The sequence below is a fragment of the Theropithecus gelada genome, chromosome 4 (assembly GCF_003255815.1).
Source record: "Theropithecus gelada isolate Dixy chromosome 4, Tgel_1.0, whole genome shotgun sequence".
In the NCBI taxonomy this organism is placed as follows: Eukaryota; Metazoa; Chordata; class Mammalia; order Primates; family Cercopithecidae; genus Theropithecus; species Theropithecus gelada.
Genome location: NC_037671.1, coordinates 134,771,176 through 134,794,683, shown reverse-complemented (window position 1 = coordinate 134,794,683; position 23,508 = coordinate 134,771,176). Strand labels below are relative to the sequence as shown.

The 23,508-nt window shown below is 37.8% G+C and overlaps 2 protein-coding genes across 3 annotated transcripts in view; one reads left to right on the top strand and one right to left on the bottom strand.

Moving 5' to 3' along the window:
• The window catches only part of CDC40 (cell division cycle 40), a 50,077-nt gene extending 27,640 nt beyond the window's left edge, over positions 1 to 22,437 (bottom strand). The window contains exons 1-4 of the mRNA XM_025381863.1: positions 22,314 to 22,437; positions 21,861 to 22,110; positions 10,041 to 10,127; positions 2,276 to 2,405 (exon numbers count right to left, since the gene is read on the bottom strand). Of these exons, the coding sequence (XP_025237648.1) occupies positions 2,276 to 2,405; positions 10,041 to 10,127; positions 21,861 to 22,049 (406 nt within the window). The 5' untranslated portion in view covers positions 22,050 to 22,110; positions 22,314 to 22,437. The remainder of the gene's footprint in view (positions 1 to 2,275; positions 2,406 to 10,040; positions 10,128 to 21,860; positions 22,111 to 22,313) is intronic.
• Positions 22,438 to 22,489: 52 nt separating this feature from the next.
• WASF1 (WAS protein family member 1) overlaps positions 22,490 to 23,508 on the top strand; it is a 73,302-nt gene continuing 72,283 nt past the window's right edge. For both annotated transcript variants that reach the window (XM_025381864.1, XM_025381865.1), the window contains exon 1: positions 22,490 to 23,054. The gene's annotated coding sequence lies outside the window, so the exon portion shown is untranslated. The remainder of the gene's footprint in view (positions 23,055 to 23,508) is intronic.

The window sequence follows — 23,508 nt, the reverse complement described above, 5'->3', positions numbered from 1 at the left end:
ATGAGACTAAAAGTATTTATTTAAAATTCTATTTTCCACTTCTATAGGTGGGTGTAGAGAAAATTCTAGATGAAAGTAGAACAAAAGGAAGAAACTTCATTGAGAAGCCCCAAGTAAGACTGGCAGGGGAGCAGACAGAAAACAAGATGACATTCACGTAACCACTGAGGTACTGAGAAGTCAGGAGAAATACGATAAATGCAAGCTAAAAGCAAAACTGTAGAGTGAGTAACTCGGATGACACAGTAAATGAGACTATTTTCAGTGATAAGGACTCTACAGGTGGGCTCTATGAAAAATTAACTGTATTGTAGAATACAAATCTTCCAGAAATAATTCACTGGGATTCTAACAATCTTACAATATTGAAAAATGGGAAGAAAATTAAAATAAATGTTTGTACTATATTCCAGCAGTGATAGCCCAGGGTTATGAGATTGAGGTAAAACTGAATTCATGTGTCACCTCCTGTATATCTGTTAGATAACACTACTACGAGGTGTAAGAAAGGTTTGCTCCCTTGCACTTTGCAAATGAGGGAAGGTAACAGAAAGATCTCACAGCCTTATATTTCAGGTGGAAGGGTTAAAAAACAAGAGCAACAGGAACAAAAGTTGATAGGAAGCTGGTATAGGAATTACTATCAGAAGTCAGACAAGAACTTTCTATAAGAAAATTATAGGACAAACTAATAGAAGTCATATACTTGTTCACTGCCTGGGAGCAAAGAAAAAAGAGACAGTGTTAAAACTGAGGTTTAAAGAGACAGTTGTTAAAGTTTAGATAAGGCTGATCTTATTTATTAAGTTTACTTATTAAGTTTACTTGAACTTAACAAACTCTCTCTTTAAACCTCGGTTTAAACCTCGATCTTACTAAGTTTACTTGAACTTAATAAATAAAATCGATCTTATCTAAGATCTATCATAAAGGAGACAAACCAAAATTTTCTGAGTTTTGTAACTAGCCATTCCTTTTATTTTAGGCTGCCTAATATACTATAGCCCCAAATTCACTTTTTGTCTTTAACTCAATAGTTCAACCTGTGTCCTAGCTCTCTACTTCCTAGTGGGAGAGGCAAAAATCTCCCACTTTATTTTATTTTAGGCTGCCTAATATACTATAGGCTGCCTTTATTTTAGGCTGCCTAATATACTATAGCCCCAAATTCATTTTTTGTCTTTAACTCAATAGTTCAACCCATGTCCTAGTTCGCCACTTCCTAGTGGGAGAGGCAAAAATCACCAGATACTTCAAACAAACAAACAAACAAAAAACACAACCCATTTCTGAAACCAGGTCTAAAGCCAGCTGAATAGTTTTAAATGCTTATTCTTGTTATAAGGTAATTTAAGAAGAAAAGTAGGTATCAGTATAAACTTAATTGGACATTTTTTTGTTTTGTTTTAAAGGAGACAAGAGAACTAAATTATTGCTTAAGGTCCTTCTAAAGTTGAAGACAGTAAGTCGTTAAAAGTCTCTTATTATAGGTTAGAATATAACAAAACCATGATGTAACAGTTTATTTTTATGTGCTGCACATTACTTTAGATTTACATGGGACCCCTTACACAAGCAAGGGGTATAATGTATTTGTAACCATTTTATTGGACTGCAAGTGTCATAGAACTGCTTTGGGTGATTTAAGTGGTATATAGTCTTGGCTGTGATTTTTGGTACATTCTAAGTCTATTACAATCTTACCATGGTGAAATATGATCTAACACATGATAATCCTTTATACAAGCAGTTTCCATGCACATTAAATTTTTAAAATCCCACCACTGACAGGATGTAATTATTTTACATAGTGAATTTGTGACTATTCTCTTTCCTGACACCCTTCAGTGATCAAGAGAAAGCATTTCCAAGATAAGATCTGAGAAACAGAGTAAAGTTAAATAGCCCATAATAAGATAAAAAAGTAATCTCTTAACACTATCTTTTCATTTGCCAACTTTAATAGCAATCTACATGTAATGGACATAAAATAACAAGTGTCCATTACCCAGAATGCAACAACAAAGAGCATTCTGGTTAAGATCACGAATATTTCCAGTACTCAGAAATCACAGTGGATTTACAATGACAGCTAAAAATATGAGTTCACCTTCCCATTTACATAAATATTTAAGGATATCTATAAGAAGGCATACTATCCTTTTTGAAGGAATCCAATGAATTTTAAAAGCCAGAAGACAAAACAGATTAACACACACAGATCACACTTCTAATAAAGCCAAAATTGAAACTGTTTTAAGTCTTATTGCCTTACCATATGTTGCAAAAGTTCTCCTTTGCTGCTCAAACATGAAATCATTGATATGAGCTGGTTCGGCATATCCAGAAAGCATATTTCTAGGTGCGGCCATTTGCTGTGTCCTAAAGGGATTTTCTGGTCCAAACTGCAATGTCACAAGAAAAAAATAAATAAATAAATAAGAAAGAGACAAAAGTTCTGAGTATATGGAAGTTAGAATTACTGGAATAACTGTACAATTTTTTTCAACTATAAATCACCAAGGGCCTATTAACCTATCTGGGAACACATTAGCCTGATATGGTGCAGTGCAGCTGGGCAATGGCTGAATAGCACCATTTGTCAGCCCCTGGGACAGAAGGAGAGGAACCCCTCTCACTCAAATCTGTATGTAGCTATTTATTTCAAGAGCTCAGTAGCCACATGTGGTTGTCAGGTACTACATTCGCATTATTGCAGAAGTTCTACTTCACAGTGATGCTCTAGATAACAGAGTTACTATAGTTTGCCCAAACCATGATTGCGGGGATTTGGGGTGACTTTTATATCAACAGCGGCACTGTGATACAATTTTTTTAACAAATACATGTTTGTTTTCCACTAGTTCCTCAAAGCGGAAGACTCAGAATACTCAATATTTACCACAGTGCCTGGCATATAGAGAGTACTAAGGAGGAAAGATTAATCAGAATTCCATTGCGGGTAGAGGATAGAAAAAAACAGACAACAAAATAAAGTGCTTGAAAAAGTCCCTAGGAAAAGACATTGCAAATGTCAATAAAATATCTCCACTCTGAAAAGTCACACTTTGAAGAGTCACATTACTTGTCTTATACCAAATAGTGCCATTATTATCTATTTGTTTATAACACTTTTGCGTTTCCAGAATGCTTTTCCAAATGCTATTTAATTTGATCTGTACATAAATTCTGACAAGTTAGAGAAGTATTCTCCTTTTCATGTTGCAAATGAAGAAAAAAACCCCAAAGGCAATGTATTTTACCTGCCCTAGGGTCAAGAGTTTTATTAATTGGCAGAAGCAGGGCTAGAACAAACCATAGTCAAGCATTCTATTACATCATAAAGTTCCTTAAATGCACAATCAGAGCCTCTAAGTTTTAAAAAACTGGGTAAAAAATTATCAGAATATGTCAAGTGCTATTAATTTAATGCTATTATAAAAGGTGCTGGGAAAACCCAACTCTTTTTTTTGTTTGTTTGTTTTAAAATAAAGAATCAAATGAGCTTCCCACTTTGAAAAGGGCAAAAATAATAGGATATTTTTATTTGAACTCCGTAAGACCCACTGTCATGATGAATTATTTTGACATTAGAACACTGTAGGTCATTACCGTTAGAAACCATCCCTTCTATGATACATTTCCAGAGCCACAAATAAAAATTACTCATCTTCGCTTAACCAGTACACTGCATTCTCTAGATATCAACATTATACTATGTATGAAAATCTGAATTTAAATGTTAGCTGTTCCTTACTTTTTTTTGCTTTAGAAGAAAATAAATTGCTACAAGATTCCTATATATTGACAGCTTCCATTTATATGTTTAAAATGATTCAATTTTAAAATACCTGATTCATATACAAAGCTTTTATTAGTATATATTCTTAATTATAATGGATAGCGCAAGACTTTGCAGCCTATATTAGTCCTTCCTGTGCCTGCTGATGGGTGAAATATGCTGGGGAAAAAAATCTAGATTGCTGAATGCTGGAAGTAGCAGTCAACTTCATTCAGTCATGAAATTTATTACAAAAACAGGAGCAGCCATAAAATTACAGATAACAGAATGATTTAAAAGTTTCCCAGATGCTCTACCCGGTACAGTCAGCTATCATCCACAGAGCAGCATCTGCTATTTCTGGACAGAGGTGGCGTGGAGGGGGCATGGTGGGGAATCTAAAACGATAAAAATCCCCACTGTCCTTAATTGTTACTCCCATCACATATAACAGATGACCAATCATTGTGCTTTAAGTAACTTTCCATTTAAAAAAAGGAGACTACAATTTCCATATTCTTATTTAATTCAGATTTTACTAAAAAAGAAAGAATAATTCTTCTACAGGCCATACATACCAAATTAGCTCCACTTTTTGAAGAAAAAGTGTCAGTGTAAAAGAACTGTGATTTCTATACAAAGACAGATCCATATATTAAAGCTATGTATTATATAAGGTACTATACCTAAAGCAATCTAAAAATTTACATGTGCCTATGTCTCATACAGATTTAAGCTGAGGCAAAAAAAAAAAAAAAAAAAAAAATCTTCTAGTGATACAGGGAATCAGTGGGAGGAAGATTCATCTACTGGTAGCTATTGGAGCTGACTTCAAAGACATTGAATGTTAACAGAGGAAGGCAGAGAACACTATTTAGCAGGACTCAGCTCTTCCCAGTTACTCAAGATACGTCTCTCAGATGTTCTTGGTCCCTGTGAATATGCAACTCTTTTAGTTCTGGAACAACCATTAAAAAAATACAACAGAGCATATAGAAAACACACAAATCTGATTTGCAAATACTTCCTTTCAAGTTTTGGTAGTTAACTAAGTTTAAGAGTAAATTTGTGTTCAAGTGATTTTATAACAATATATAAGTAAATACATAACATAAACATGAATGTATAATATATTTAAGTTCATACGCATATTTAACAATTTTTAGCTAAAACAATAACGAAGAACAATATAGTAAATTACAATCTCCTTATATAAAACATACACATTTAAGTGAGAAAATGTTTGCAAACCATACATCTCATAAGGGGTTAATATCCAAAACACACAAGGAACTCAACTCAATAGCAAGAAAATAAATAACTTGATTAAAAATTGGCAAAGGACCCAAATTTCTCAGCACTTCTCAAAAGACATATAAATAGCCAACAGGGGCCAGGTGCAGTGGCTCACGCCTGTAATCCCAGCACTTTGGGAGGCCAAGGCAGGCGGATCACTTGAGGTCAGGAGTTCACGACCAGCCTAGCCAACATGGTGAAACCCTATCGCTACGAAAAACACAAAAAATTAAGCATGGTGGCGCATGCCTGGAGTCCCAGCTACTCAGGTGGCTGAGATGGGAGAATCACTTGAACCCAGGAGACAGAGGTTGCAGTGAGCTGAGATCACACCACAGACTTCAGCCTGGGTGACTGAGCGAGACTCTGCTCAAAAAAAAAAAAAAAAAAAAAAAAAAGCCAACAGGTATTTGAGAAAGTACTCAACATTACTAATCACCAGAGAAATGCAAATTAAAATCACAATATCATCTCAAACCTGTCAGAATAGATATTATAAAAACAATAAAGGGTAACAAGTGTTGGCAAGGATGTTCTGGAGAAAAGAGAACACTTGTACACTGTTGGTGGGAATGGAAATTAGTGCAGCCACTATGGAAAATGGTATGGAGGTTCCTCAAAAAATTAAAAATAGAACTACCATATGACCCCAGCAATTTCACAAATGGGTATGCATCCAAAGGAAATGACATAAGTATGTCAAAGAGTCAGTCTAAATGGCTCTCAATGTTTGAATGCATAAAGAAAATGTGGTAGGTCTGCACAACGGCATACTATTCTGCCTTAAAAAAAAGGAAGCTTGTCATTTTTGACAGCATAGATTAACCTGGAGGGTATTATGTTAAGTGAAATAAGCTAGGAGGTGGGACAGGTATCACATGATCCCACACGTGGAATTCAAAAAACTTGACCTCACAGAAGCAAAGAGTAAATGATTAGCAGGAGTTGGGTGGGTGGGTGGGGATGGAATGGGATGGAGGGGTTTTGGATGATGTTGGTCAAAGGATATACAATTTCAGTTAGATAGGAGGAATAAGTTCAAGAGATCTATTGTACAACATGGCGACTACAGTTAATAACAACGTATTCTTGAAAACCACTAAGAGTAGATTTTAAGTGTTCTCACCACAAAAAATGATCAGTACATGAAGAAATGCATATGTTAATTAGCTTAATTTAGCCATTCTACAATGTGTACGTATTTAAAAACACATTGTACATTGTAAATATATACAATTTTTGTTAACTAAAAAATTAATTAATTAAAAAGTATGTAAGTACTAATTCAAATCACTACCCCCAAAGTATGTATGATGTTCCCGAGGGAGGTAACTATCCTTAAACATCTGTCAACTGAATGAAGTAGTGGTTTACTTACAGGGTTAGGAGAAAAGCACTCTTAATTTGTGAAGACGCTGGTTGATAACTCTCAGAGATCTGATACTATTGTGGATCTCAAAAATCTTCAGTAGGTAGAGTATTGGTGAGTCAGAATTTTAGCAGCATATTATAACATTGTAGGAATTAAGACAATTTATACTACTAAAAAAGGGCTATATAAAATCATAGTTGTAGGTTCACATACAGAAAAATAACCCAAATTACGGAACAGACAGTAGTACACTAGATTGTTGTACATTTTTCATTCATATTTTTTGTAGTCATTATTGTTCAAAATATTTATAAACAAATTTTAAGGTGAGAAGAGTCTGTTAACTTAATTATTTCCTGCAAATTAAGAGAAGATCCCCACGATTCAATTTCATTGGTGGAATATGTTCATCTTATAAGACATAAAAATATTAGTATGAGAAAATTTCATTAGTGCTGGTTCTATGACCTTTGGCCTCAGTTTCCTCATCTACAAAATAAAAGATCTGAGCTATATGATTTCTAACAGTAACTGGTGTTTTTTTCCTCTTAACTTTTATATTTTTTTCTATTCTGAAGTACTACTATTTTAAAGAGTCTGGAATTCTTCCTGAGACTTACGGATTTTATGGGGTTAGAGAAGCTAATTAATACATTTTTGTCTAAGCAGATTTAAAAAGAACTGAGTGAAATGAAGAAATTACTAGACTAAAACAATGGCTACTATGTCTTCAAGTTCTATCCGTTATGTGAGAAAAAATTATCTGTATAACCAGGTAGACTATTTGGGAAAAGTCCTTGGTCCTAAGAGAGAAACAGTATTTTATAAAATAAAATAAGCAATTGAGTAAATGTTCAGAAGTAGCAAAGTCAAAGGCAAAGGGGTATACCCTGCAAACTCCACAATGGCCTTCAAACTGGTCTTCCAGTTTTAGAGAGACAATTAAGACTGATCTGGACTCAAATCTCTACATTTGCCACTTGCCAGCAGTATAACTTAAGACTTGGTTTCCTCGTTATAAAATAAGGACACAGGTACTTACTTCGTAGGGTTGTAGTGAGGACTAAAGGAGATGAGGTATGTAAATCTTTCAGTAGGTACCTGGCATACAGTAATAAATGGTGGCTTTATTTCACTAATCTATATCCCTATTCTTTTCCATAATGCAAACTCATACCAAATAAACCTTAAAAATTCAGCTTTGACTATGCCACTCCCCTATTTAAGATCCTCACAAATCTATTTATCATTGACTAAATCAAAACTCTTCACCTTGGCCCCCAAAGCCTTGTGCAATGTTATACAAAGTACCATTCTAGTCTTATCTCTCGATTCTTTCTTCTGGTAAGGACTTGGGCATTCCTGTTCTGTAGATCTTTTATGATTTGGCTCATGCTGATCTCTTCTTGGAATCTCTCCTCATAAAAGCCTACCTAGTCACCAATGCCAATAATTAATATACACAACAATGATGACTACCATTTGTTAAATGCCTACTCTGTGCCAGAGAGATTTTTTTAACTATATCATACATTATCCGATTTATCTTTATACCTCAATAAAATAAAAATTATCTTCATTTTACCTGCGAAAAAACTAAGAACTTCCAAGGTTACACAGGGCTAATAAGTATTCAGCTTAACTCCAAATCTCATGTTCTTCACCTGGATTGAATTGCTCAATTCAAATACTACTTCTTTCAGGGAACTTTTAAAAGAATTTACAACCAGATGCAATTTTCCCTTAAGCTTGAGTAGTACTTTAGAAGCATAATTAGAAACAGTCTGGTCTCTATCATTTAAAAAAAATTCATTTGACCAAACCAACAAACAGCACATCCTCTCTGGGAAACACTAGTTTGAGGAGAGGGATTATATCTTGTTTCTAACAATGGATACTCAAAATACAGGAACTTAAAATTTAAACTGGTGAAGTTCCTAGTGATACTTTTCCAGACTTTGTCAAGTGATACACATCCTAGCCAAGTGATAACACATCCTGGTCATAGAAGACAAAAGTTCAAAATGTGTTAAGTTACAGAGGATTCATTTGGCAACCAGGAACAATTATAATTTTGCTTCCCTTTTAAGTCCTATCAGTCCTTTCTTACTTTGTAAAGAAGTATTGTAGTGCTCCTCACATAAACTAATTTATATATTTAATGTGAGGTTCTCCAACCCGAGGAAAAAGAACATTAAAGGACTGAAAATCCCACAAAGAGAATGACAGGCCTTTTGTCAATATTACCACAAAAAATTTTTAACTGGTCTTTTAAATTTTCCTTGAAAGTGTTGGAAACTAATTACATAGCAAAGTATTAGTTATGCATGAAATTTAAGAACTCATGAAAAAAGCAGGCTTCAGAGAAAATAATATGACATGAGATGTTACATATCAGAATGCTTCCAAATTTTCTTATTTACCTAATTCAATGGCTCCATTTTATGAAAGTACTTTTCATTTTAAAAAATCATGAAACATATATTTACATATAATACACAACCTCTCTTCAGTGGGATGGCTAAAATGGTGTCAATAGATATGAGACAGCCTGTAGTCTGACAGGCTAGAAGGATTTAAGACACAATGGAATAAAAATTAAAATGTGCCATAGTGTCAGAGCATGGAAGATTTTTGCTAAGCGCAGACCCAGTGAATCGCTGGAGCTCTGTCTAAACACAAGCACTAACATCTCTGGCTGTGCTACACATTTCAATGGTCATCTTTTAAGTGACTACAGAAATCTAGGCAGGGAAAGTACTATATGAAACAGCTCCATGACTCTCACATGTCACAAAAGGGCTAATTTATGCTACAAAATGAAAAATGTTACATCATTTTCCACCAAGATACCATAAGATATAGCTCCTCAACTCCATCTTGAAAGTGCTTCTTAAAGATTCTGCTATCAACCGAAGCTGTATTTCTTTGTTTCATAATTACCATTTTCTGGTATCTCTATTTCATCAATCAAGCATTCTTTTCCATTTTAAAAGGCAAAATACCTAGAAATTTAATCTTTTCTGTAAACTTTCCTAAATGGATAATATTCAAAGACTTTCTTCAACGAACAATATTAGCTGTTTCTGCTTTTTTTTAATTGGGAGAGGAAAAAAAACCCCCAGTACTTTGTTTTATTCAGAGCAGGCTTCAAACACTGTGACTACTTTCTAGCAGTGTGTCAGTATGACATTTCAGGGGCATCTGTAACTAAATGTTTCATAATATACTACATATTGATGCTGGTAAGCAGCAATATTTTCCTTTATGGTTAATTATAATACTCCCTCATCAAGACTGAGGAAGATGTCAACTAAGTTCATATTTAAGAATCAGATTTCCTTTTTCAAAAGACATAGTTCCATGTTATCAGACATTTGTATGTAGACAGATAAGCAACTAGTGGATTTTTAAAAGTATTCTCACAAAAGCATACTACCTAAACTTGTGAAGAATAGAAAGATGTATTTTCTAAAAGCTTAAATAGTATGCTTATGTGAGAAAACCTTTAAAAATTCACTACTATACCTAATTATCTACTATGATTTAAATTCTTTAGCAAAACTCAGAACCTTAAATATGTTTTCTTACCTCAGGAGCAAACATGGTCTCATAGGTAGGATTATACTGAACTTCTTTGACAGCAGGGTCAAGGTGAACTCCAGTCTCCAAATCTTCCTAAAAAGAATACCAAATAAATATGAAAGATCTGATAAATGACTATTTTATTTTAGAAGCCACATTAAAGTCACACTAGCCATCTTTAACATCTATTTTATGGTTATAATGTATCATATGATTAATAATTCTAATCAAGATTAATAAAATTAATGTATACAGTTAGTGTTAGAGGTTAAAATATATAAAAAAATTTTTCTTTTTGAAATACTAACTTTATTAACACTTTAAAATTTTTAAATTTAAAACTAAATAAGTTAACATTACTCAAAGTCTTAAATTAGTTTAAGACATTCCAACTCTTCTTTGTTATTAACTCAAAAGACCCAAACCTCTACTGCCAAATTCAAAAGAGGTATTTCTTTTTGTATTCAGCAAACTGTATTAGATATGTAACCAAATTGCACTTGGTTGGGTACTGGACAGGAAACAAAAGGAAGTGACAGGGCCTGAATCTTCTAAATCTAAAGTCTTACGATCTCAGTTAATATTTCAAACATCTTAAATTCATTTCCCAGATTACTGAAAATAAAAATCTCCTCTCCACTGATGAATCACTGGTAGTATAACTTTTGTATAACTCCACCACTTACAAATATGACAATTCTCAAATTGGTATCTTTAGCCTGGACCTCCCCTGATTTCTAGAGACTTGTATATCCAACCTTCAACTTGGCATCTCTTCTCCCAAGATATCTAACAGACATCTCAAACTTAATATATCCAAAAGAGAACTCGTGGCCCCCCCTCCCTCAATGAATCCTTCCAGGCTTCTCTTAGTTAATTGCAATTCCACCCTTACAGTTACTCAGGTGAAAATCTGAAGTTTTCCTTGATTCCTCTTTATTTTACACTTTATATCCAATCCATCATCAAATCTTGTACCTTCTACAAAAATCCAGAATTCAACCACTTCTGACATCCTCTATTGAAGTGGCTCAACTTAACATCTTGTATCTGGGTTTTTGGAGTAGCTTCTTACCTGGTCTCCCTGTTTTCTGTCCCTGACCACCTATAGCCTCACTTCCCACAGCAGATAGTATGATTCTTTCAAAATATTAGTCAGGTTATGCTACTCCTATGCTCTAAACCCCTCAGTAGCCTCCCTAGTCAGAGTAAAAGCCTAACAAAGGCCTGACAAGGTCCATTACCACTGGTTCTCAGGAAGTAGGCAGGTTCCCTAGAGTAGTTTTACAGGGTATTTTTGTTTTCCTCTGTTGTCCTGTCTGAACATTCACATATTAAAAACATATTTGATTATAAGTACCTTTCCTTTAATTACTGCACTTATGTTCTATTTTAAAAATTATAAAGAAGTTATATATCATCTACAAATTATATTTCAATAAAGTTGGTATTATAACATTGCTGTCATAAAATGACTTGTTGAGAATTTCCCCTCCATGGTCAGCCCCCTGCCCCTACTAACTTCTGTCTTCATCTAGCACTATGCCTGTGCTCACTTCACCCCAGTCTCATTGGTTCATCTGCTATTCCTAGAACAGGCCAAGGAACAATCCTGCCTCGGGGTCTCTACACTTATTGTTATTTCCCTTCGGAATGAAATGTTTTTCCTGTGGATAGCCACACGATTGTTATCTCTCCTTTTAAGTCTCTGCTCAGTTTTTCTGCTTCCCTCTTACTTTGTTTTATTTTCCTCCATTATATTTATCCTCAATGGACATATATATTATCTCGCTCTCTCCACTAAAATGTAAACTACACAAGGTGGATTTTGCACACACAAATGTACAATCAAACCCTTGAACTATCCCTATCATATCACCATCTTTATTCTGCTGGCCTCTTGTTGATGGTAGGATATATCCCCTAACACAATGCAAAGACAATGCAAAGTAACATCACGCATTCTGCAAAATAGATGGGATTTCATGAAGTTGATACTGATGTTGGAGAAGCAGCAATGCCACAGATAAGTGAAGATCTGGTAGAGTTAGACTAGCTGATGACCAAAGACTAAAAAACCGACAAGAAAAATACCGTAAACCTACATTCACTGTTCCAAAATTTGACCACTCTTAAAAACACTTTACCATGGCCCCTGTATCAAAACAGGCAACTTAGTTTCTCTACTTCTTAAAGATTCAGAGCCTATCAGGTCTCTTGAGCTTCTCTTCTCTCTAAACTGCCCATATCTTTACCCTATCTTATCCTATCCTTTTCATGACTTCAATTACCACCCCCAATTTTTACCTGCAGCCTTAATCACACACCTAACTTTGGATCCACATATCCAACTGCCTACTAAATTTCATTATATGAATGTCCCACAGCATCAAACACTATGCTATGTCCAAAATAGAACTTACCATTCCCCCATGACTCCATCTTCACTAATAAATCAGGCACAGTCTTGCTGATTCTACCTGTGAATATTTCTCCAGCAATCTCACATTTACCCTCCCCTTTTTGCATCCCAGCTATACTGGCCTAGTTAGGGCTTCATTATATTTGCCCTGGCCTATTGTAATACTTCCTTATCTGCTTTAATACACCCTCACTTTTGCCATATTAGACTAATTGCTGATTTTTAAAAATAGCAAGCACTTTGACGCTTTCTGTGCTGCAGGCAATGTTACCGCCTTACATCTTAGGCAATGCCTTTATTATTTTATGTCGCCTTATTTTTCCTGATACCTTCCCTCCTCCTGCCTCAGGAAAACTGTTGTTTTTTTTGTTTGTTTGTTTGTGGTACTAAAAAAATGCTGTACTCTATTTCATAGTACTTGTGATATATTATTTGTTGCACATGGCTTTTACGTACATCATATATCCTCACTGCTCAGTAGAACACAGGGCATTCAGCACATATTCAATAAATATTTGTTAAATTAAATTGAAGAAAAGCCAAATCCATGGAGAAATTAAGTAGGATAAGGCTGGCCAACAATCACTGGATTTGGCAATTATGTCATAAAAAACCTTTGCGAGAGTGACTTTGTTAGTAAGGACTATGGAAAGCCATCTGCAAGAGGCAGAGGTGTAAATGAGGATCTAGAAAAACACCGTATAAATCTGTACTGAAAATATTTGGTGATAAAAAACAGAACAGATGGGGTATCAGGTTGAAGGATTTTCAGGGTCAAGTTTTTCCTCTTCCTTAAGAAGAGACTAAGTCAAAGATGTGGTCAATCGTAGGCTAGAAGGCAGGTGACGGCAGGGAGAGACACATGACAGAAAGGACCAGATAAAGGTACAGTTGTCCTGGAAGAGGTAGGAGGGAATAAAATTCAGGACACAGTTGAAAGATTAGCCTCTGAAAAGAGGAGTGCTCTCTTTGGGATGAAATAGAGATGACAAAGGTAAGAATGGGTGATAGATGACAGATGTTTGGAGATGTTGGGAATCATAATTGATCTCTTTATTTTCTTGGTGTAGTCAGGGCACAGGCATCTTTATAAAGCAAGCATGGAGCTCCAGATTCATTTATTCATTTTACAAATTTGATTGTGTGCCTACTATGTGCCAGGCACTGTCCTGGGCCCACAGAAATAGACAAAGATACCTGCCCTTGTGGAGTTTATATTGTAGCAGAGGCAACAGACAATAGACTATATAACACCTAAATAAGTTATACAGCTCTCTAGAAGAGGCTAAATAACATGAAGAAAAACAACACTAATGTGCCAGCACCAGAGTAGACACACTATTTCATATAATCTGTGAGGGTGTTAGTAGGATTAAGTCACTTAACCCGAGCTACTAATAGAATAAAAGGGAAGGGGAAGAGCTCAAAGTAACCACAATGAACAATGTTGAAGAGACCTAATTAGTGACAAATTAAACAATCACTGGCAGAGTAACTAGGTGTATCAGTCAGGGTTCTTGGTTGCAAGCAGCAGGCTGATTCAGCATTATAAAATCCTTATGAGTTTCTCTTAGAATTACCAGGAAGTGTGGAGAATAAGCTTTGACAAGTAGGCAGAAATAAAGGGTCAGTATACATTTAATAGATGAAATCGCAATTCAAAATTAATTATCACAGAACCCATCAAAATTAATCATCACAGAACCCATCCAGTGAGGATAATGACTGAACACTACTACTAAACTGCTATGGCTACCACTGGATGCTGCTATTGAAACTACTGGCCTGAGAAACTAGAAAACATTGATTACCATTGCCAATTTAAGTCCTCTTTCCTGGCTTCTTTGCGGATAAATTTCAGATTAGAAAGCTTAGGTTGGTGCATCTGTTTGGCTGAGCCCATCAGATACACCCACCCAACAGTCCTGAGCCTTAGCTGAAAGGGAGCTGAATGAGAATAATCTGGGTTTTCAGCTTCTGAAGATGGGTGATGAACAGGGATGTTCTTCACATTAAAACCCTTAAGAAAGGGGTTTCAAATGCTAGGCCACTGAAAAGATGACAAATATTATCTATATCACCCCAGAATGAACACTAGAATCTTCACTGATGAAAGATACTATCTTGCATACGGCCCAATAGCAAACTCAGTACTATAAAGTTAGCAGGTTACATACAAATTGCTTAAACTGCATAAAAGCTAAATTAAATGCTTTTCCCTCTTAATATTCAACTCCTAGTAACAAACTGCTTAAAATAACATGAGGCTTAGCCACATTCATACCTTCCCAAAGGATTTTATAGTGTACAGTTGCTAGAACCACTTTATAATATGGGATACGAGATCTTTCCAATTAAGGGTATTTAAAATATTCTAAATTGAAATTATTTTGAAGAGTATCATGACACATCAATTTTTAAATGCAAAGTACAATGTAAGAAATTACTGTTTATATAAGCAACACTGGCAGCCAATAAAAAATATAAGTAAGTCCCAGTCTCTGACTCCTGCTAAAATTATAGAACAAATTGAACAACCCTCAAGAAAATGAAGGGCTGTTATTTTACAAAAATTTAATTAGAAAACTTGGACAATACCACAACCTTGTTTTAACACCCATAGGAGTTCAATACCAATTAGGCATGCAATTGGAATTACCACAAAATAACAAATAATTTCTATTCAGTTTCAATTATCCACAAAAATTAAAAAGCAGGAAGTGAAGGGCACCCTGTGGGCCAAATAAGTTTAAATAGTTTATCTTTTGTTGATTCAAAGTAATTTGAGAATAAAAGTAGGTAATATTCACTTTTTAGTCTTTTCCACATTTCTTCCTGTGTCCAAATAAGAAAAGAGGCATAAAAACACCATGTAAACTATAAAGCAGATCACAAATATTATTATTATAAATTACTTATCAATTTATGGCACAGTTTTTTTTTTTCATCCCAGGAAATAGAAATGACTAAACTTCCTAATAGAAGAATTTAGGTGAATGATATAAAAGAAGAGAAATTCAGATAAAGATATCCTCTGAGTTTGGCCCTTAACAGATTGCAGAGGAAGAAGTGGTCCATTTGAAGTTCACAAATACAAGAAACACCACTGTTTCTTGAAAAAAACTGAAAATATGCCTCAAAATTAGAGGCGGAATTTTTATTTTACTTTAGTTGGCTATGCTAAGGCAAAGAATACACTGGGGGGAAGTAACACAGTCACTGGTTGAAATGAGAGAAAGCCAGATCTGCTTTTGTTTTTCTAACCTTAAAGTCACTTAATAAGCAACTCTTGCAATCCAACAGGGTCCACTGCATGAATTCTAAAGTGCAAAACCTTACACTCTTGCATTCAAAAATTTTTATTTAGAAAATACTCATTGTCATACATATACCGGAGAACACAAATATGCATAATTGGAGTTCCAGAAGAGAAGAGAGAATAGGACTAAAATAATATGTGAAGTGATAAGAACTGACAACTGCTAAGAAATGTCCAAAGGTCCACATTCCAAACCAACTGATCCACAATGAAAGAAATCCAACAAATTCTGAACAGAAAAAATAAAAAGAAATCCATACACATGTATCCTATAATAAAACTAAAGAATGAAACCGTATCTCAAAAAAATTGGGGAGGGGGGTCTTAAAAGGTGTCAAAAGAAAAAAGAAAATCACTTCCAAAGAGAAACAGCTACACTAACAGCTGATTTATCAGTAACAATGAAAATCAGAAAAGAGTAGAATATCTTAAAAGTGCTGAGAGAAAACTGCCAGCTAAGGAAACAACCCAGTGAAAATATCCTTTGAGAAATACAGTTAAATGAAAGCATTTTATTTATATATTTATTTATTTATGAGACAGGGTCTCACTCTGTCTCCCAGGCTGGAGTGCAGTGGCGTGATTCTGGCTCACTGCATCCTCTGCCTCCTTGGCTCCAGCGATCTCCCTACCTTAGCCTCCCAAGTAGCTGGGAAGTGCACGCCACCATGCCCAGCTAATTTTTGTATTTTTTCTAGAGACAGGGTCTCTCCATGTTGCCCAGGCTGGTCTGGAACTCCTGAGCTCAGGCGATACGCCCGCCTTGCCCAGCCAAAACATTTTAAAAGACAAACTAAAACTGAAAGCATTTGCCACTAAATCCTCACTAAAGGACACTCTAAAGAATGTGCTACAGGCAGAAAGTGATACCTTGCATATGAGATGCAACAATCATCATCATTCACCATCATCTTGTGGAGGGTGTATGTGTATATGTAAGTGCATGCATATATACCAGACAACAATAGCTGAAGTAGGAGTACAGGGGATGTGAATAAAATTCAAGTGTTCTAAGGTTCTCGCATTGTTCAGTAGAAGGTAAAAGTACTGATCAAATGTGCTATGCTTTCTAGGGGTAACCACTTAAAGAACGGAAACTGACTGCATGACTTAAAACAATGTAATGTAATGATTTAAAAAATCCAAAAGAAAGGATGCCTAGCATACTAACTTTCTGCCTTTCCTTTTTTCTGTGATATGTGTTTATGACTATACTTTTAAAAAAATTGCCATGGCTGCATCTCACATGTTCCGTTGCATAGTTGCTGAAGTGCAATGTCACAATTTTCAAATATGGAAATTTTATAGCTATCTTTTTGTGGTTAGTTTCTAGCTTAGATGCGCTGTGGTCAGAGAATGCGGTAATAAGATTTTAAATCTGTTGAGACTTATTTTATGCTCCAGTTCAGGGGTGGCTAACTACAGTCTGTGGGCCAAATCCAGTCCACAGTCTGTTTTTTTGTATCAACAAGCTAAGGATGGTATTTGCATTTTTAAAGGCTTAAGAAAAAAAGATGAAGAAAAAGAAAGGGCGAAAGAGAGGAAGAAAGAAGTGACAGAAACTACACGGTGCCAGCACAGCCTGAAATATTTACTGTCTGGCCCTTTATTGAAGTTTGCCAATCCCTGGTCTAGCCCACGGTCATTTAAAAAATGTTTCATTCTGTTTCAATGCTTCAAAATGTTTTCAGTGCCTGAAAACAACATTCTGTGTTGCTGAGTGCCATGTTCCCTAAGACCTTTAGATGTAGTTTACTAATTTTTTCACATATTCTGTATCATTATTGATATTTTTTGCTTGTTCTATCAATTATTGAGAGGTATATAAAAATCTCCCACTGTAATTGTATATTTGTCCATTTCTCTTTGTAGTTCTGTCAATTTTTGCTTAAATATTTTGAGCTTACATTGTTTTATATCTCTCTGTGAAGTGAACCTTCCATCGTGATGAAGTGACTCTTTTGTCTCCCGTAATGCTTTCTGCTTTAAAGTCTATTTTTATTGATGTTAACACAAACAGTGCTAGCTTTCTCTTGGTTAAAATTTGCCTGGTACATCCTTTTTATTTTTATTTTAGATCTTCCTGGAGGTGGTAGTCAGCATGGCAAGGCAAGAAAAATAAATAAAAGAAATAATGATTAAAAGAAAGAAAAAATACTGTCATATTTACAGCTGATATGGCTATGTAAGTAGTAAGATCAGTTGTAAGTAGTAAGATCAGTTAGAAAGTTAAATAAATGAAAAATACAATAGCATAAAAATAAGATACACCTAGAAATACCTCTAATAAAACTGTACAAGATTTTGATATGGAGATAATTACAAACTTCGGAAGAAAAAAAAAAACTAAAAAAAGGCCTAAACAAATGAACGGATATAACATTATCTCTAAGTTGACCTATGACTCAATGTACTCCCAAACAAAATCCCAACTGGGTATTAGCAGAACTTTCCAAGTTAATTCTAAACTGTATATAGAATTACAGGGCCCAGAAGAGCCAGCCAAAACATTCTTGAACAACAAAAAAGGGCAAGGGAACTGCCCTATCACCTGTCAAGCCATATTATTAAGAATGTTCACACTACAGACAAAAATTAATTTCATATGGATTAATGACTTAAATGTGAATAGTTTTCCAGAGATAATACAAGAGAATATTTTCATGACTATGAGTTAAGGATTTCTCAAACAAGCAACAGGAACCACAATACATAAAGGAATAATTTGATAAGCGCAGACTATATAAATAATTGTTTGTAAACAACAGGGAAAAGTGAGAGACAAGTCACAAAAAGAAAAAAATTTTGCAATACACACAATTGACACAGGATAGTATCCAGAATATGTAAAGATCTCCTAAAAATCAAAAGGAAATGACAACCCAATAGTTGCTTTCAAAAGAAAAAAAAATTAAATCACCAATAACATATATGAAAAGATACTCAACTGCAGGAAAGAGCTCAGAAAAAACATGGATTAAAAATGCTGCATAAATGTATTCTCTGCCAAAATGCTTGCTATTAATCATAATATAATTAGTCAACTACAGATGAATATATTTGCATGCTTCACCTCTCCCTTGGTCATTTTCCAATTTTCCAATCATTTGCAGTCATTGTATTTACTATGCATAAATTTGTTTTCCCTTCATATAAACAAGTGTTGGTTCATAAACTAACAATGAGCAATGCCCTGTACTCTCTCATAGAACCCAGACCACTGGGTGGACTAGCCCCAGCTCTACTTCTAATGGACCTCTGGCACCTTATGCAACCTTTCCTCCGGGCTTTCCTTATTTATTCGTGATTGAACTAAGTGAGTTCTACACAAACACCTCCAACCCTGCCACTGCCTGTCCAGCTCTACATTTCTGATTCTTAATGTGCATACTTTTACAAGACTTTCTTTTTCATTCCATTCTCTTACCAAATATACTTCCCTAATCTTGTGTACTAGGCACCGGAGACACAAACAAATGGATACGTCTCTGGACCCCAGGGTCTCACAGTCCAGGGCAAAGAAAAAGATGAACAAGTCACGGCAATGTGCTAAGTGCTACAGTTAAGATATGATAAAGGGGCTAAGGTAGAATAGGAGGAAACGCGCAGTGAGACTGAAGGACCATAGTGTTTGGAATGGGGGAAGGAGGCACTAGGCAAGGGATTTCCAGGCAGAAAGACTAGCGTGGGCAAAATCTTCAGAGGAAGAAAGAAAATTTGGCTTTCAGGGCTTTGTAAAGAGTTCTGCATGGGAGAATAGCAGCCCTCACATGCTACCAAAAAAACTTAGAAATTACCCACTGGACAATATGGTGTCTTTGGGCAGGGAAGTGATAGGACGCAAGTGGAATTTACAAAGATCATTCTAGGTGCCCTGTGGAGAAAAGAATGGGGTATAACACTGGGAGACAAGAAAGGAAGAAGTAGAAATATCAGTTAGAAAGCTACAACTGTCTGAAGAGAAATGATGAGAATCTGAACTAAGCAGTGGCAGCAGAAGAGAGAGATCTGATGAATATCATTGAGTTAAAGTGGACAGGACCCACTATCCAAAAGAAGAGGCTGAAAGAGAAAGAAAAGAATAACTCCTGGGAGAAATAAGGAAGATATGAAGCCTGCACCAGTGAAAATAGTGAGGAAGGAGTTGATATGAGATAAATTAATGAAACAGAAATGTTAGAATCAATTGAATGACTAGCTTCAGGGGCTGAGGAAGAAGGAAGAGAAAAGGATACCTCCTTTGTTCTTGGCTTGAACTAGTGGGTGGATCGTGGGATCATAGATCAAAATGGGGAAAACAGAAATGGATTTTGAGGGAAAGAAAATAATTTTTCAACACACTGAACTGGAGGTGGCTGAGTGCCAACCTGCAAGAAACAAATGTACAATTACAGTGGGAGATTTTTATATACCTCTCAAGGTTGTAAGCTAGCAAGGAGGATAGAACTGGAAATAAAAGGATAGCAAGCATGTGGCACTGTTAAAAGGGCTTTACATCTTTTATGGCAATTCTTATAATTCTGTTAGATCGGTAATACTGTTATTCCTACTTTACAGATCAGTAAAAATTAGGTGCTGAGCATTTAAGCAACTTATCCAAGGTCCCCAGGTGGGTAAGTGCTGGAGGCAGGATTTGAATTACAGTCTTAATTCCAGAGCCTGTGCTAACCATTTCACGGTGTTCACCTTGAGCTAGGGGCAGCACAGACTGAGGTTGAAGGTATGGAAGAATATGTGGAATGCAAAGAGGACCAAGAGCAGAGTCCTGGGAAACACCAGTATTGAAAAGGGAGAGTAAAATAATTGGAACAGAATGCTGAGTAGAGCCCCACGGAAGCGAAACGGAGAGAAAGTTTCAAGAAAGAGGAACTAATGAACAGTGACATTTAAGTCAGATGGCTGAACTTGACAACTGCAAGGCCTGGGACATCACTCACAGACAGTTTCCCAAGAGGGTAGGGCCAGACTGCATCGGGTTGAGGAGAAAATGAGATGAAGACAAAAAGAGAGCTCCAAAAAGCTGAGCTGTGAAAGGAGAAGACTCAGGAGGTTACTGGAGGGGCGTAAGTTTGGAAAGTTTTGTTTTGATAGGAAGTTAGGATTCTAAGCATTCTTTCATGCCAGATGCCCATTTTTAAAAAGTAAAATTCACAGACAGCTTGTTAAAAATCTGTAAAACACTTCTTAAGTCATTAAACTAGACTTGGGGACATGATACAAAGGAATTTTTGGACACCGCCTCCCATCTTCACATCTTGAGCTGATCACCTACCTCGGGCTCTACTGGGCCTACACTATCAATTGGTAGATGCTCTCATCAGGCTCTAGACACATCAGCTTTTCCTCAGTCCTTCAAACACACTAAGCTCTTTGCCTTCTCAGGCTTGCCTGTCACCTTTGCCTGGAAACTCTTGCCTGAATCAGCTTCCTCCATTGAGATCATGCAGCTGTTTCTCAAATCCAAGGCCTTTTTCTCACTGTATTAACATACATAATCATAAAACATTTACTGCACTCTCACTAGTTACCAGGCTCTGTGCTATATGCTTTATTTGTGTAATTTCACTCAATTTTCACACTCATCTTCTCATGTAGACAGGTGTTTTGAAAATGATCTCCGCTTGTACAGGTGAGGAAAGAGAGGAGGCTGCATAACTTGCCCAAGTTCACATAAGTGGTGGTGCCAGGATTAGAACCTAGTTTTTCAAAAATAAAACAAATCGAGGCCACTGCTCACTTCAAGTGAAGGTACAATACTCTAGTTTGGGAAGTCCTGATCTAATTTTATTTATGTTCCGATATTACATCTGCACTTTACAGGCTATGTCCCTAATTCACAAATTCAAATTTCACCCCCTCTTTCCACTTGCTTTCTGATGGCGGGAGGTAAGGGCAGAGAGCATCGGAGGGCTATTCCGAACTTCCAATTCTGCTTCTCCCGAGGATGCATGTGGGAAGGAGAAGAAATTCAAACGTTAGCAACTTATCTCTGAGCAATGAGGTAAGCCGGGACCTAACAAGCGGCTGGCAGTTTTGGAGCTGAAGCCAACAATTCCCACACCGCATCAGTAGCAAAGGTGCTTACCTTAACTGCCACCTCCGGAGCAGAGTCCACTGCCACTGCTAGAGACGGCTTGGCTGAAGGCGATTTAGTCAAGTGCATGAGGGAGTCGGCGGCTGGCAGCGGACATCGACTGCTCTCACTGTCCGAGTCCGATTCGGACCCTGAACCCGAACCGTAGGAAGCGGCCAGAGCTGCAATCGCAGCCGACATGACGGCAACAAATCTTCTGCGGGGACCCTGCCAGGGCGGAAGAAGAGGAGGCTCCCAGGTCCTGACAGATTGCCATGGAACACATCATTAACTTTCTTTGCTAAGAAATAATTTCTTACCTTTTGAAACAACAAGCTAATTATTATTAGAATAACTACTGTCGAAATGAGAGCTTAAAAAAGTGTATCTAGGGAAAAAGAGAGAATTATAATAGCTTATAACTTTCAGGACCTAGTTGACTAAAGAATACGAGTTCCAAAATACCTTGAGGCCTCGCGGTCCTGCACTCCCAGCGTGCAGCGCGGCAGGAAGCACCAGAGGGCACAATGGGAAGTGTAGTTTGGAACGAGGGGGCGGGACGGGGGCGGGTCCCTCCTTGACCCCGCCCCCGAATGGATGTTCTATTCAATTGGCTGTCATCTTCCCTCATTCCCTAGCCAAGCACTGTTCTCTCCGTCCCCCTCCCCCAAACTGAGGATTGGGCAATACCACAGAACCTCAGGAAAGGGGGGAAGAGCGAGCTTCGGCCCCACCGATGGAGGAGTGGGCGGAGGCTGGGTTTCCCACCTCGACTGCACCTGGGCACTCGAGGCTGAAGAGGAAAGTGAGAATCTGAAGTTTTGAGACCTCTGACTGGCCGGGAATAGCTCCTGGGGCAGGGGGCAAGGATGGGACCATAGCCGGAGAGAGTCCCGCGGTCCCCCCTGCTTCTGGCGCGGGTCCCTGCGTCCGGTTGTGGAGCGTCTCGCGCGGGGAGGGGGCGGGGGGAGCGGCAGCTCGCGGTGTTGTTCACTCGCGCGTCGAGCACACGGTGGGTCCGGCGGCGGGTGGGCGCCCCAGGCGGCGTTCCCAGTGGCCTGGCGCCTCGGCCGCTGTCCTGAGCGGGTTCCGCCCCAGAGCCCGACCCTCCTGGGGGCCCTAGGTGGAGTCCCGCGAGCCGAGGGGGACCGGCGACCGCTGCCGAAGCATGAAGAAGGGGTAAGCGAGAGTCCCCAAGATTTCACGGTGAGCGCGAGTCCCTGAGGAATTGCTTTTTTCGGGGAGGGGGTGCTGGGAGAGGAACTCTTCCTCACCGGCCGAAGCAGACCGAGGGGTGTGTGGCCCGCATAGGTGACGGGGATGGATGGGCGCGCCTCCCCCGCCCCCCACCCCCATCCGCGGGTTTTCCGAGCGCCCACCGCCCACCCGCCAGCCGGGCTGGGTGCCGAGGGAGACGGCGGCGGGCGCGCCTGGGGCTCGGCTGCAGGGACCGCCCCGGGGCTGCTTTCGCCGGAGAGACTGCGGGTCTCACCTGAGGTGCCACCGCCCGGGCTTCCCTGCCCACCCGCGCCCACGGTCCGCCCCGTGCCTCTTTCCGGGGGAGGCGGTAGCCCCGGGCGACAGAGAAACCTCTGCTCGCTCTACGTGCCTGGAGCTTAGTAAAGCCGGCTCGTGCGTTTGCGTGTTTGCTCCGCGAGTC